At 41.8% G+C, this 15378-nt stretch overlaps 1 protein-coding gene across 1 annotated transcript in view; it reads left to right on the forward strand.

Annotated features, from left to right (window-relative positions):
• LOC109302237 (neurobeachin) overlaps nucleotides 1-15378 on the forward strand; it is a 564850-nt gene that overhangs the window by 540530 nt on the left and 8942 nt on the right. Inside the window, exon 37 of the mRNA XM_019523799.1 lies at nucleotides 6161-6225. Coding sequence (XP_019379344.1) covers nucleotides 6161-6225 — 65 coding nt within the window. The remainder of the gene's footprint in view (nucleotides 1-6160; nucleotides 6226-15378) is intronic.

Below are 15378 nucleotides of genomic sequence, written 5' to 3' on the forward strand. Positions count from 1 at the left end.
AGTCCCTGCTGGTGGCCCCTGATAAAGTTGTAGGCAGCCACAAGATCCTCCCTCAGTCTCTTCTTGTGGAGACTGAAGAGATTCAGGCCCCTCAGCCTCTCCTCATAGGGCTGGCCATGGAGGCCCTCAACCATATGAGTGGCCCTCCTCTGGACCCTCTCCAGGTTCTCCACATCCTTCTTGAATTGTGGCGCCCAGAACTGGACACAGTACTCCAGCTGCAGCCTGACCAGCGCCGCATAGAGGGGGAGCAAGACCTCCCTGGACCTGTTAGCGATGCCCCAAAGAAAGAAGCAGATATAGTGTGCCCACAAAATACATCTCATAATCACCATGGCTTGCTGAAAAGACATATCTTCCTGCTGTAAGAAATTGCATTTGAGTAATAGGCGTTTTGGCAAGCACCTTCTTTGGGCTTTTAAAAATTAGTAAATAGGCTAGAAAACAGGTAACTGTACAGCTGTAATATTGAAGTGGTATGGGTGACCCACTGGAAATGCTTCATTTTTCATTTAGTCGCTGAAGACAATAATGCTTTTGTGCAGTGCTGGGATTTTGTTGTTCAAAAAGCAGAGTGATTGACTTAGTTTAGGATCCTCTCACCTTTGAGTTAATGCTGACCCAATACAGGGCTAAGGGGTGCTCTTCCCAATTTAGCATCTACCCCAGCAGTGTAGGACAAGGAAATCCTGCACTACTGAAAGCAGCAACCAAAATGTTGTGGGTGCAGTGTATGCCTTGTGTTCTTCATAAGGACTGGAAACTAGGGCTATGGAAAACAGCACTGTTCTTCAACTTCTGTTTTGACATTTCAATGGAACAGTGTTTCATTTCAAGTTTTGTTTCATTTTGAAAGAACTGTTCCATTTCATTTCATCAAAACATTCGCTGTTTCAACGGTGTTTTGATGTTTCATTCATCGGCTATAATGGGGAAGCATGAAACTGCCTATAACTTTGTCATTTGTAGCCTGATTTGGCTGAAACGTACAGGGATGGTAGCTCCTTCTGTGGGCACAAAGCGTGCTGGGTTTCAAGGAGATAGGTACAGAGGTTTATGGGAAACTGCACCTCAAGGTGCCGACAAGCAAAACTGTCACTTGCTGGCATCAGCAGCTTCCTGTCATCTGGCAGGCAGAGGGCTGTGCTGTACCCCTTCCAGGGGTGTGACCCCCGATCTGCCTGCCGGATGACAGGAGGTTGCTGCTGCTGCCTGGGACTGGCGCTGGGCACAGCCCGCACCCAGCACTGGGAAGATTGGTGCTGCCACCAGTCCAATGCAGCAGGAGCAGCCTCCTGTGATCTGGCAGGCAGATCAGGGGCCCGCACCCCCAGGAGGAGTCCAGCACAGCCCCTGCAGCCCTCCTGGGGGTGCAGGCAGGCCCCCCATCTGCCTGCTGTATGACAGGATGCTGCTGCTGCTGGCTGGGGCCAGCAGCAGCACCAATCTCTCCAGTGCTGGGTGTGGGCTGTGCCCAGTGCCAGTCCCAGCCAGCACCAGCAGCTTCCTATGATCCATCAGGCAGATTGGGGGCCTGCACCCCCAGGAGGGCTGTCAGGCTCTGCCGGACTCCTCCCGGGGGTGTGGGGGGGCCCCAATCTGCTTGCCGGATTACAGGAGTCTGCACCCAGCACCGGGAAGATTGTTACAGTCGCTGGCCCCAGTCAGCACCAAGCGCATACTGTCATCTGGCATGCAGATCCGTGGACCCACACCCCCCGGGAGGGCTCGGGGCTGTGCCAGAATCCTCCCCGGGGGCACAGCCCCTGGATCTATGCCGGATGACAGGAGGTTGCTGCCGCCAGCTGGGACTGGTACTAAAGCCAAGCCTGGCTTCGAAACTTGAAATGTTTTGAAACTTTCGAAATGTTTTGAGTGCCCTTGTTTCGTTTCAAAGCTCTTTCGAAGGCTTTTGTTTCATTTTGATTTTGCTGTTTTGAGCTTGAAACATATCAAAACAGCTCTGAAACAAAACACCTTGTGAAATTTCTCACAGCCCTACTGGAAACCTGTTCAACCTCCAAAAGAGAAGGCTGAGGGGGGATCTTGTGGCCTGTTATAAACTAGTCAGGGGGGATCAGCAGGCATTGGGGGGAGGCACTGTTCCCCCGAACACTGCCAGGAGTGACCAGGAATAACGGTCACAAGCTGGCAGAGGGTAGGTTTAAGCTAGATATCAGGAGGCGCTATTTCATGGTCAGGGTGGCTAGGGTCTGGAACCAACTTCCAAGAGAGCTCCTATCCTGGGGGCAGGCTCCTACCCTGGGGGTTTTTAAGAGGAGGTTAGATGAACACCTTGCTGGGGTTGTTTGACCTCAGTACTCTTTCCTGCCATGGCAGGGGGTCAGACTAGATGATCTGCTAAGGTCCCTTCCAACCCTAGAAGCTATGAAACTATGAAACATACTCTATATGCCGTACTGTAGTAGTTACAAGCAGATAGGCATATAACATTCGCCCAAACTTTCTGAAATAATTTGACTAAATTGATAAGTTTTGCCATAGTAAGAGGCCTGTGTTCTGTTCCAGTTATGTAAGGGGTGACTTTATGCACTGTTATCTTATTTGTAAGGTTGGTAAAGGTGAGACGGTAAGATCTTGAACAAGCATTTGTTTTTGGCAGCAGAAACATCTGAGAAATTGGTCCAGGAGGGGTCTGGAGCAGTGAGCCACCCGTTCCCCTGCCCAGGCATACTGTGGCCTGGGAAAGTATGGGAACTCATTGCTGTATTCACTTACCTCTTGGATCAGACAAGGGGAAAGGGAGTATCTCCTGCAAGGGAGATCTTCCAAGAGAGGCACATTTCTCCTGGGAGAAATCAAATGGCTACTTGGATGCTCCTAGTTTCTACTGAGAAAGCAGTGATTGTCTTGGTAGAAATATAATGCCTGTACATGGCCTAAGCTTTGCTCAGTAACATGGATTATTAGAAGGAGCACAGATAAATCTTGGTGTACTTCCATGGGGTAAGCAAAAGGCACTTCATTGACACAACTTCTATCCTCCAGGTAAATGTCAAGATCCTGTCCAAAGCATTGGTATGCTAACATCCTTCCTCAAAAAGCTAAAGACGTTTTTAAGTTTAGTAGAAGAACAGGGTTTTTTTTAACATTGTTCTTGACTATGCCTTCATCATTTACATAAATATGTTTAGCACAAGTCAAGTGTGTAGAAATTCTGCCTGAATAGTTAGGCAGATTTTTAAAATTTGGGGTTTAAAATAGGAATTTAAAATGGTGAGGGGTGGAGGAGAACTATTGGACAGTTTCAGATATTAAGTTATGAGTTATATATTTTAGCCACTCTAAGAAGGGAGGGGGAACTGCTGGTCAGGAGTGCACTAGAAGTGTTACAATCTAACTGTATCTGCATGATTCCATAGTGATTCAAATGAGACAGTAGTTCAGTCACTCAAACTTTGACCCAAACTGAAGCAGAGTTAAAGATGGAGTGGCTTAGCTATGTTTGTATTGCTAAAGAATTAAACAGATGTAACACTCACATCATAGCAGCTTGTATTGCTATCTTTTGATAGGGCATAGACCAGGGATGGGCAAAATTTGGCCTGTGGTCTGGATCCAGTCCGACAACTGATTGGATCTGGCATGTATGAAATTCTCCACAAACGTTATTTGTAACTGTAGTAATTTTCTAGAAAGCTGTTTTTAATTTGTTATATAAAGCCTTGAAACTTTACTAGGGATATGGTGGGCTTTGGTAACCTAATGAAACATTGGGTCTTTTACCTTTGAGCCCATGATGGACAGAGGGCAAGGTGTGTTACCTGTGAATTGCTATTCAGTAGTCATCCATGAGCAGAGTTCATTCACTGTGTTAGTCTGAAGTCAGTCAGAAGGCAGGGTATGTATGCATCTTTATAGACTAACTAAATAAGATATATAGAGAGCACAATACTGCCATGCGCACACATATATCCCCCTTCCCCCCTCAGATTGCCAACAATTTATGACAGACCGTAAAGTTTATTTCCTCTGTAGCTGCCTTCTCATCCCTCTGATACACCTCAGGTACAGCAATAATGTCTTCATAATATGGACACATGGGAAGAAACCTCTAGAGAAATTTCACTAGGATCTTAACAACTTCCACATCTCCATCAAGCTAACACTGGAATATTCCACACAACAGACTGATTTCGTAGACACTACAGTGAAGGTTTGCTGTGGCCACATTGCCAGCACTTTGTATGAGAAACCTACCAACTGCCACAATTGTCTACAGCCAAGCTCTGAATTATAGCTGAATCTGCTCTGACCTCACCACCCAGGACGAGCACCTTAAGAATTTAGATCAGGGATTCTTACGGTTACAAAACAATCCCCAAACTGTAGACACTCAGATCAACAAAGCTAGACTTGAACCTTGCTCCAACCTGCTGCAATACTAAACCCAGGACAAAGACAGCAGGATCCTTCTGGTTGTCACATACAGCCCCCACCTTGAACACCTTAAACGCATCATTAATGACCTCCAACCCTTTCTGGAAAAGGATGATTTTCTCAAAGGAACCTTTGGGGACAAACCTTACAGACAACGCCAACCTCAAACAGGGTCTCTCAGTCAACAGACTAACAGACTCCCATCCTCACCAAGGCACTAAGCCTTGCAGTTTACCCAAATGCCTGCCATGTCCCTACATCTGTACATACCACATTGTCACTGGAGCTAATAACAGAGTACAACATCCAAGGTTCATTCACCTGTAACTGTACCAGTGTCATCCAGGTCATCCAGTGTCCTTCTGCTGTCTACATTAGACGGACATGATTATCTCTACATATAAGAATGAATCTGACATCAGCAGCAAAAAGACACAAAAACCTATGGCAGAATGCTTCAACCTGACCTGAGCCTGGCTGTTCTCAGGCAGAAAGATTTAAAAAACAGTGAACAGGAAACTGTGGAATGAGAAATCACCTCCACAGACTGAACTGTGTTAAGCATGGCTTTAAAAGAGACTGTGGATTGTTATCTCATTACCTGGATTAGTTTTTGTGACCCTCTTTGTTCCTATTGGTTTACTACTTGTTTGCCTTTCTCCCCTAGCACTGCCCCCCTGTCCCCTCTCTCTTTCCCTTCCCTTAGATGTTGTATTCTAATTTCTCTGTCCTTCTTACACTCTACCTTGTGCATGTCCTTTCACAGCACCTGATTAAATGAACTTGGGTTCATGAAATCTTGTGTTCCCTCTCTATATATCTTATTTGGTTAGTCTGTAAAGGTGCACATCTACCTTGCCTTCTAGTGGTCTTCATTTCTATTTTATAGATCCTTATCACAATCACCTCCTCCCCCCACCTCCAGCCTTAATTTTAGTTATTAGCTGTCATTGTCATGGTTCTTAGTGGAGAGGACTGAATTAAAAAAATTGCTTTCTTGCCTCTTGAGGGGGTGAGTTAAAGAGACAGTGGCACTGAAATGGAATGAGCCAGCTTGCAATGCTGCTGCTTGTATGTTGTACCTAATATGTACATTTAGCAACTTTTGGGAGGCTTAAAAGTTCAGGAAAAAACAGTTAGTTATTGTGACAGCAGGACAAAGAAAAAAGAGGGTTGTTCTGCGATACAGAAAAATAATCTATCAGAAGCTTTCTTGTACTGCTAATGTTAATTTTGAGTTATATATTTTGGTATCACACAATTATTACAGTTTTAAAATTATAGGTCAGTCTCTCACATCCCCTCCCCCTCAGAAAAATGGAATTGGGAGAAAAACATTGTTTGAACTTAAGTTCTAATCCCAGAGCAGTTTTGACTGTAGCCTGGGTCTAGTTTAGTCATTTGGGAATGTTTTTTTCTCAGGCTCTCTTAATCTACCATTGATTTTATTTGTGTTTTTAATCTGGTTTTGTGGTGTTTTCTTGATCTCTTTTTATGACTGAGATTAGATATTTGCATATTTTTAAATGAGCTATATTTTTAAATTAATTATTGCATTGGCTGCTCCCTTTCCACTGACCAGTTGTTCCTGTTATCTGTCAGAAGTAGAAAGTTGTATGTTAAAAGCAAAAGTATGTGGTGGACAGACAAATTAATACAACATTTTCAGATAACCCTTAAACACTCATCAAGGTCAAATTCAGGCATGCTTCTGAAATCCCTTTCTGTTTTTTAACCATGTTACATTTTATCCCTTTAGGAATGGCAAAATTCTATTCAGAAGAATGCAGGACTTGCATTTATTGAGCTCATCAATGAAGGAAGGTAATTAATTTTACAGCTTTTGGACAAGTAGTCATTTTGCATTTTATTCCACTGGGTGATAATACTTTCTCACCATCTGCTCCAGAAAGATTTGAAAAAAAGGCCTTTTTAATTAAAAGAGATTTACTGAGTATGTACTCTACATAAAGAATATTTAAAGTAGTGATATATAACATGTTACATTTGTATTTATTGACTAAAGAAACCTTGAGCTCTGTGTGTGGATTTAAGGTTTTATTTGAGATTTGAACCCCACCATCATACTGAGTAGCAAGGCTGTTTTATACAGAGGATCTAGAAAGCCAAATCTGTAAACCCATCTGCCACTCCATCTGTCTTAAGAGCACTGTATTTGTTGTACAGATGCACTTTATACTCTTAGTTCACGAGATATTTTATCTAGGGTACTTGATGCTAAGGTAAAATACATGGAACATCATGTTTATTTGAGCTACCTAGTTTTGCAAGCAGTTAAGTTTCCTTTTTATTAACACTAGAACAATTTTAATATTGTTTCTGTTGGTGACTGTTTTTATCTTTTAGACTACACCATAGTTTTTCAGTATTCTATATCACTGGGCTAACTGATAGTGGATTCTCATAAGGCAGATATAAGCATCAGCTCTGACATGTGGCTTCTCCTGGCCAGGAAGTAGAATCATTTTAAACCTAGACATCTTGTGTGATATGAGATGTGGTGCTGAAAGCAAATCTTCATAATAAGATCCCTGTTGAAGTGTTTTGGCCAGTTTATTTTATACTCTCATTTTGTATTTCATTTTATGTATCTGTTAACACACTGAAACATCCCATGTGTATTCAAATGATCTTTTTATTGAAGAAGGAGATTTTTGTCCAATTATAATTTCACTAGTTCATCCTTGCATCTTTTTCAACAAATGACTAGGGAACAACCATGAAATAAGAAAAGAGAATAGGAAACAGGGCTGTTTATTATTCTAAGAATAAGAATTCTTATTTTAAGAATAGGAAATAGGACTGGGAAGTTATGGAATCTCTGTCCTTGGAGGTTTTTAAGACCTAGCTAGGCAGAGCTTTGGCTGGGATGAAATAGGTGGGGATGGTCCTCCCTTGAGCAGAGGGTTGGACTAGACGGCCTCCTGAGGTCCCTTCCAACCCTAATTTCCTATGATTTTGTGACTGTCTGGAAAATAAGTGTATGCCTCTGGGGCCAGATTTTCAGTTGATATAGATTGGCTTAGTTACTTCAAAGCAGTAGAGTTTATAATAATATCTACCACTTGAGAAACTTAGGCCATTCAAATGATATTTCTTTTGATCTGGGACTATTTGTTTGTATGGCACCTACCAAAATGAACACTAATCCTGATGGGGTCATCTATTGTATAATACCACACTATAAATATAATGATGATGAAGATTGCCCCTGAATTAATAATAAATCTGGGCTCAAAAGTACTGTCCAAGTATCTTGCCTTTTTTCTCATGGCTTTTAAAACTTACCCTTTTAGCTGAAGAACTGGTTTCATTATATTTGTTTACTACAGTAATCTCTTGTAAAAATAGATCGGATTATTGCACACTTGTTGCTGATAAAGTAACAGTGGTGAACATATCTCAAGTCTGCTTTTAAAAAAAATCATAATTATTTACTGTGAGACATCAGGAAGCTGTATATTCCCAACCAGAAGTCAAATTCCAAAAACAAAAAAGAAATGATATAGTATTCAGTAACTTTCTGCTTAGGTCTAGTGAAGTGATTACCAAATCAGACTATCTGTAGGTACATATTGCTTGACATATTTTTTTGTGAAAGGGATGTGTGTGCATGCATTACTAAAACACTTGCTCTCTTCCACTGTTAGTACATCAGTTTTTAATTTATCCTTATGGGGATAAAAATAACAATCCTTTAAGTGGAAATTGTTATAAATATTTATTCAACTTAATAGCTAAACCTGTGAATGCAATTCATCAATCATAGCTAGAGAATGCAATTGTGCAGTTGTCAACAATTAACAAGACATAAACAGTTGATGAATGTGCAGCTGAATTAAAGTGCTCCCTAGGACAGCCTGAAATTATAAACTGGATCATTTAAAGGAAACTAACAAAGGATCTTTATAATTAAAACAAAGCAGGGTTAATGGGATGTAAAATTGCATATAATCACTATGCAATAATGATTGGATTTTAAATTATTAAAGTACAAAATAGAAGGTTAAGGATAGTTTTCAAGACTTTGTGGATTAGATTTTCAGTGTTTCAGTTAATAAATCAATAGTTTCACTCAAGTAAACCCTACTTGGCTTTGCCTTTAAAAATTCAAGGGAACAGAGTTACAATTTTTATCTAAGTTTTACACCTTTGTATGTTCAAAATGTTGATATTTAAAAACCTCCTACCTGAGTGTCTGACTCTTGTTTTATCTGAATTAAAACATTTAAACATGGTTATGATTTTGGATTGCATCACTGGTGTGTGTGTGTGTGTGTGTGTGTGTGTGTGTGTGTTCACTAATTTTGGATTGTATCACTGGTGTGTGTGTGTGTGTGTGTGTGTGTGTATTCACTAGAAATATAATGAAACAAAACATTTAATTTTGCTAATTGTTTTCACTTTATGATTTGAAGCTTTAATACACAGCTTCCTGTCACTTGATGAACAGTAACCTGCTCTTAAATATTCTGTTTTATTACATTTTGGTATGTTTTTATTTAATAATGGTAGCGTTATACTATAGAGGCTATAGAGACCACTTTAATTTATGGTGTCATGACTTACATGATAATCTGGCAAGTGCCTTCCTAGTTTAGGAGTATGAGATAAGGACCCAAAAACCCCTAAATTTAATCCTGAATTTTTTGCTTATTCCCTCTGAGCTTTGACAAATTATATTACCTCTGTCAGTTTTCTCTCAAAAGGTTCCTATGAATTTGAGTTAATGTTTGAAGAAGAAAAAAATGGTTTATGATTGCCAAGTATTGTCCATAGGCATTGTGTAACATTTTTCAATATAGTAGCTTCCAGCTACAACTTTAAATTTTCTATGTGCAAAACAAATTCTGCAGGGAAAAATAAAATTAAATATCAAGTTGTAAAATAATATTGTCTCTGCAAATTATTTAAGTATATTCTAGTTCTTGTACCTCTGAACATTGGCTTTCTGCCTCTTAAATCAGTCTCCCCTAGGGAATGTGTGGTATTGATGGTATAAGCCTCACAAGTCCCGTCCATAGCTATTAAGATGCTCCCTAAAAGTTAGAATTTCATATTTGCATTCATTTGTCAAAATATATATGTTAAACTATATGGAAAGTCATTGGCTTTGAGCCAACCTATGGATACCTAAAAGTGAAAGTAGTGAAATTACTGAATAAGGATATACAATGCATACCTGTGAAAATTATTTGGCACAAAATGTTTTGTAAATAATCTGTCAGGGTATTACGAAAATGACCTTTCAAACTAAAGCAATTATATCTGTTACTCATCTTCAAGTATGTGCCATTGTGTGTCTTCAAGTATGTGCCAGTTTGTGTCCCACACTAGGTGCACTTAAGTCACATGCCTATAACACCAGAGTATTTTTTTTTTTTGTAGTGTCCATTGGAGCCATGCATGTACCCTGTGCCATTTCATGGTTCCATATGAGGGCATCAAGAGAAGGATGGCAGTATATCTGCCGTCAGTTCATCTTGCTATGCTTGTCAGCAAGGTAGAATCTAATAAGCATCTGGCCCACTGGTTCTTTGCTCAGTTTGAACTTCCCTAGTACTTCTCAGAATCTCCAGAATTACTTCTGATCTCCTACATTTGACTGCCCTGAGCTGATCTGACCCATCCGGACTGAATTGTACACACGCCACTCCTTAGGATTCCTTATTATAACATAATTGAAATCTATGGACATTAAGCCAATCCTTATCATGCAATGAACTTATTCCCCCACCCCTCCCTACCCAAAGGATGAGTACCAGATATTTCCTCTCTAGGGCTATGGCATATTTCAAGTTGATATTTTGTTTTCTCTCTGTGTTAGAACATGTTCATCTTGAGAGATGAGTCTACACTTCACTTTCTGGAACAATCAATAAAAGAAATGAGGAAATAAACTCCAGAGTCCTGATAGTGGACAAGTCAGTATCATTTACACCTGTCAAGCAAATAGGTAATGAGTAGGATGAGCACAGGAAGAGGAAGGATCCAACTTCTATGTCCCCAACACTGAAGCCAATCTCAGTATCAGTGCTGATGCCAGCATCAACACATCCAATGCTGAAGCCAGGCAGCCACCAAGAGATGGTTCCTTTTAGTATGAAGGAGGAATTCTAGAGAGATCCATGTCCCATCACAAGGTTATATGCTGCTATACCTTGGAAGGGAAGTCCATTGAGTCCTGTACATTAAGGATGAGGAGAAGAAGGAGTCTGAAATTTAACAGATTCCTCTGTTTTTGGTTGTAGCTGTGTTGGTCTAAAGACACAGGCAGGCAAGATTCTTCTAGCACCAGATTCCTCTATCACCAGTTCCAGCTTCACTGAAAACATTTGCCATCAGTCCTGGCCTCAGAAGAGGTTAGAATCAGGTTGACTATTGGTGCCAGGATATTGACTTGTACCTAATACAAACGCTAGTGCTAAAAGCCCCTTGCATGTTGCTGGTATCTTAGGGTGATTTCTTCCCCTTCATTGTGACCGGCGTCTTATACCCATCACTGAGTACACATGCCTCCCCTGAGGTTTATGATTAGTGCTACTAGAAGGTGTATGGGCTTCTGTAACAAGTCTGAGCCATGACTGGCCCATCAAGCGTGGCACTGGACTAATTTATATTAGTGGCAGCAGTGTCCTCCTTCCTCCCTGACAAGTACCACTCTGATTCCTTCCCTCTGCCTGATTTGCCTTCTGCTGCTTTCTGCATGCTTCCTGTGCTATATGCTGCTCTCTTCTGTTTCCTGGCCTGTGCTTGCTGTCCAGTCTGCTTCCTGCCCCTTTCCTAGTCTGCTGTGAGCCATACACGGAGGTTGCCCTTGCCACAGGTAGGCCATCACTGCGTAAGATTCCTGTCTGCAGCCCAAGTAACCAGATCAACTGTGTAAGGCTCAGTCAGGCTTCTGCCCTGCAGCCCTTGTAACCGAGTCAGCCACACTTAACAAGCTAATCAAGCCTAGTGGACCCCCAGCTCTTTCATCTGATCGGTTCTGGGGCTGCTTTTAAAGAACTATTTTAGCACCTGAGCCTTGCTGCAAAACCAGTTTCCAGTGCCTGAGCAGCAATTTTCTTGGTAACATCTCTAACTTTCCTGGTTCCTGACCCTGCCTTTGGCTTGTTCCTGGATTTTCGCTTTGGATTTCCCTGTGGATCTGTTTCTTGGCTCCTCATCCTAATTTGGCTCTGTTCCTGGACCTTGCAGCATGTTCTGTCCCTCAGATTTGATAACTAGGCTTTTGATTCCCAGATCGTGATCCTGGTTTGGTATTTGGTTCCTGACATGTGTCTTCTGACCTCTAGCCCTGAAATCCCCAGTCCCTAGCTTTACCCACTAGTGGACCAGGTCATCCTGTTGCATATTGTATTAACTTTGCCCTCTTTGTCTCTCTGTTGTAAGTATCCAGAAGTCAGGCTCCACCACTGAGTCTCACCACAAGACGTTCCTTATTTCTTAGCTGTTGGATCAAACTGTATCTTTAGAAGTGTTCTGAGAAAATTTAAAGAATTCCAGGAGCTCCCTGGGAGAACTTCCAGCATTCTAGAGATCAAGAAGTTAGTTATACTGGAGACATCTCACTAGCTAGCTGTTGAGCATGCTATTACCTTCTTGTCCAGCCACAATCACTTATTAACATGTAACTCCTCAGTCTGTCCCAAGCTCTGGCCCAAGGTCTATCAAGAACCAATGATAAAATCAACAGCAAAATGAGACAAAAAGAGGCACCAGCTAATCCCTACAGTCTTTTGAGGACCTCGGCACTTACCCCGGCCTGTTTTTTTTGGTTGTGTTGGCTGCATAGAAGTCAAAATCAATCAAAAGCACATAGACCCCACTGGCAGCAAACTGTATGTTTTAATTTCATTGCAACTGTATGTGGGTAGCTTCTAGGCCTTGTTGGGTACACATGACATTATGTAAAACAAGGTGAAGCTCCTTTATGACAACAGAGAGCAGCTTAAGGACATAATTCAGGAAGACCAACTGGTAGCCAAGGCAGCTTTTCAGATAACATCAGTGAATACCTCTATCACAATGGCTAGGTCTGTGGTAAGTGACCACGCACATGCTCTGTACCACAAGTCATAACATTTTCCAAGTAAGATATACGTTCTGACTTGGCTTTGAAGGCTCAGGGCTGTTCAGTAACCAGACAGGTAATGTTCTGCACTCCCTGGAGGACTAAAGCTGCACTGCACTCTTAAAGGATTTACAAAAGTGATCTGTATCATGAGCTGTACTGTCTTAATTTCTAGTGAAGACAGTGCATACCATCCTTCCATTCCATCACAAAAGAAAAATAATGCTAAGAAGTGTCCAAGGTACAGCAGGGAATGGCCTACCCTACTCCTCCTTGGCAGTGAGTATCACTTCTGTTTCACATTAACAGAGTCGGTCATATAGTCAAGAGCTACATCAGACCCAGTCAAGAGAGCATGATTTTCAAAAGCCTCCTCACTCCAACAGGCATGGCATGTTTCGTAAAGCTCATTACCTGTGCCCTGAATGAAATGAGAGTTAGTTTTTCAGGTTTCACTTACTCAAAGTCAAGAACAAGCAGATGGAAATGTACTAGTAGGCAGTAAGTCTCTGTCCCCTTTTAACTGCCTATACTTTGTCCGTATCTTAAGATAGTCTCAAATTGAATTATTTTACTGTTGCATCAACTTTGATGCCTGAAATGCAAGTAATTGTGTCTCTAACCATCAGTATAATGAAGTTCCTAAGCATTAGTATCAGCTCCAGACTGGCAGGAGGACAGGGTCTGATCTCTTCAGTCAAAAAGTAATTATGCAGCCAACAGTTGGACCCCTTGACAGTAGCCCACATAGTGGTAATACCTTCATTGCGTTAGACACAGTAAAAACAAATGGCTGCCCTTGTCTCAGAAAACTTGCGGTCTAAAAAAGGAAACATCTTGCAGATGAGACAAGTGAACGGGCATAAGAAAAACATGTGAAGGTAGACTATAGATGAGATCAGTAGGGATGATGGAGCCCCTTTGACATTAACCAGAAAGAACTGATATCTAGTGGAGTCCTTGAATTTAGATCTCATTCTCTCTCAGACTCCCTTAGTTATCTTTTATCTGTCATTTCGCAAGTTAAAAATAGACTTGTGGCCCGTGGGACTGGAATTCATGAGCGATCATTTAGTGATGCTTTATATTGTTTTCATTTATAGCATAGGTACCCAGAGAATATGATTGGCCCCTTTGACTTTACAAAAATTACAGAAAGCTAATAGCAACAACAATGAATACTAGTAAATCTCACTGCTTTCTGTTTACTTGCGGCCAGATTATTAAGTGCTTTTTGGTGCCTATTGGAATCAGGCAGGTAGCTTCTTTTGGAAATCCCACTAGGCAGCTGTCTCCATCTTTAGGCATCTGAATCATGCACTCTATGTGAGTAAATAGCCTCAAGACTGGAAAAAAAAGCATGCCCTTTTCTGGGACTAATTTATGTGAGCTCAGTCTAAGCAATGCTTCTTAAGTACACAGCTTTGTTTGTGGTATAGAAGTCAGTTTGCATATACCTTGCACACTTGCTTTCACTTGAAGCCCTTGCAGTTGTGACTGAGAATCATATGTTCCACTTCTAAATACCACATGAGTAGAAGGATTGCAATCCCATGAATCCCACAAGAGTTTGATTGATGAGTAGATCCTACAAACATAAGGAAAAGGTGCTATTCTTTATCCCCTACTCAGCTGTAACCCTAATTGCAGACACAACAGGGACAGTCTAGGAAGCCCACTTGAAACTCACTTAGTATAAGACATCATAAATTTACACATGAAGGTACTGGAGCTGGAGAGCTTTGAGACTGGCCTGCATAATATTTCTACCCATTCTGTGAAGCTCCACAATGCATATCCTGGCAGACAAAGTATCTGTCTTGCACTGTATAAGCAAGCAAGGAGACATCTGATCATCTCTTCTTTGCCAGGGAACCATCAAGTTGTGGTTAGTACAGTTTTCCTGTTTTCCTGGATTTTATTAACCGGCACACTCTACTAACTGGAATTTCTGGCTGACCAGCTGGATGAGGGGAGGAGGGGCAAAAGCTTGCACACGGCGGCCACCACCACCACCCTCTATCCTGCACTGTTGCTGCTTCAAGTGTGGCAGCTGCTGCCATGCCCCCTGCTCCATGTGAGGCCCCCACATTCCCTCCTCCCCCCACTTCTCCACATTATCTGAAAGCCCCTGCTGGGTTATTTCAGTTAACCAGAATTTTTACATAACTGGCAAACCCCTTACCTTGGGGATACCAAATAACAGATGTTACTGTACCACTAATAGGGGGTATCTTCAAAAGCTTTACACCTTCCGGGGGTTAGGAATGACCAAACAGATTTGTTGAGCAAACATATATTGTCATTTCTGAAAGGTCACTATGGAAGTCTATCCTAGAATCCATTAGAGCGACACCCTATTATAGATGTATTTCCTGTAGTGTCTGCATTTTCAGTTCCAGAGGAAGCCAGATTCTGGGCTCTCTACTAGACATTTTTCTCCTTGAGTGGTCTCAAGGAATCATACAAGTTTTCCATCCAGTTCCTCTAATCCCCCATATATTGCAGGGAATGAAGCATTGGTCATTGGGATAGCCTCATAGGGGCGTGTTCAGATAAGTGTGCACATGCCTCTTGTGACATCTCAAACCAGTTTGACATGCTGCAAGAGCCACACTGAGAATGAAAAAATGTTCCCTGCACTGCATATTTGCAGTTTGGGCTCAAAATGTGATATCTGGATTTCCAGGTATCAAATAAAAACACTCTGGAGAAAAGCAGTCCAAGGCACAGTTCCCCACCATGCCCTGAGGCAAACCAGGGCTCAGATCTCTAGAGACTTGGGGGGAGGCAAGAAGGATCAGTGTAAGGTGGCTTGACCCATGTGCTGTCCCTGCTAGGTAGGGACTGGGGGTGGGGGGTTTGTGGATGTGTGGGGG

The sequence above is a fragment of the Gavialis gangeticus genome, unplaced genomic scaffold (genome assembly GCF_001723915.1).
Source record: "Gavialis gangeticus isolate Ggan-Ray unplaced genomic scaffold, GavGan_comp1, whole genome shotgun sequence".
Taxonomy (NCBI): Eukaryota; Metazoa; Chordata; order Crocodylia; family Gavialidae; genus Gavialis; species Gavialis gangeticus.